This window comes from Pygoscelis adeliae, unplaced genomic scaffold (genome assembly GCF_000699105.1).
Source record: "Pygoscelis adeliae isolate BGI_AS28 unplaced genomic scaffold, ASM69910v1 Scaffold352, whole genome shotgun sequence".
In the NCBI taxonomy this organism is placed as follows: domain Eukaryota; kingdom Metazoa; phylum Chordata; class Aves; order Sphenisciformes; family Spheniscidae; genus Pygoscelis; species Pygoscelis adeliae.
Window position 1 is genome coordinate 13,953 of NW_008824353.1, and position 890 is coordinate 14,842.

General features: G+C 59.9%; 1 protein-coding gene across 1 annotated transcript in view; it reads left to right on the forward strand.

The window, feature by feature from the left end:
- SLC20A1 (solute carrier family 20 (phosphate transporter), member 1) overlaps positions 1–884 on the forward strand; it is a gene marked incomplete at its 5' end in the record, with an annotated part of 8,149 nt that extends 7,265 nt beyond the window's left edge. The window contains one exon of the mRNA XM_009319335.1: positions 314–884. Coding sequence (XP_009317610.1) covers positions 314–475 — 162 coding nt within the window. The remainder of the gene's footprint in view (positions 1–313) is intronic.
- Between the last annotated feature and the right edge of the window lie 6 nt (positions 885–890).

Genomic DNA, 890 nt, shown 5'->3' on the forward strand with positions numbered 1-890 from the left:
AGGGAGTCCCTGGGTGAGGGGGCACTCAAGGAGGTGATGGGAGAACAAAAGCCCTTTGATGGATCCCTGGGCCAAGCAGCCACGGGAACCCTGGTGCTGCAGCACCCTGTCCCCATCACTGCTCCAGGATGGCAACTCTTTGCCCTCCTCTCTCTGCCTGGGGTCCGCTGGGTCCCCAGCGGCTGGAGCAAGGCCCTCGGCCCCATGGCTGGGGCTTTCCCTGGGAACCCCAGGAAGGGCTGTGGGGTGGTGGACACCCAGTGGGTGCTCCATCCCCCTGCGATGCTGATCTGTGCCCCGGCTCCTCGAGCAGGTGGGCTCTGTGGTCTCGGTGGGCTGGCTGCGCTCCAGGAAGGCAGTGGACTGGCGCCTCTTCCGCAACATCTTCATGGCCTGGTTTGTCACTGTCCCCATCTCGGGTCTCATCAGTGCTGCCATCATGGCTGTCTTCAAGTATGCTGTCCTGAAGGTGTGAGGGCACTGGGACTTGCCTGCTCCTGCTTCCCTGCTGCCACCCTCCCCTCCAGAAGCTGGGGAGGCTTGTCCCACTGTGGGATGGGGGCTACCATCATCTCTGGGGCTTCCTCCGTTCTGCATAGTGTTGTCACTGAAGTATTTTTTTTTTTAATATAAATGTCTTGGCGCTGAGTTTCTAGAGGGGGGTGCAGTGCTGAGGCTGCCTGCCCCTGGGGTGACTCCCCTGCTGTGCTGTAGCTTTAGATTAGCAGTTATGGGAGGCCACTTTTATTTTTAATGACTTAATTAAGATCCCCTGGCAGTGATTCCTCCTTGAGTAAGGACTGGGGCTGGTCCTTGCCCCTCCTGGGAGGGCTCTGGCCCTGTGGGGCGTACCCCCCCCCCTTGCAGGCTGTGCTGTGTTCAGCTTTGCC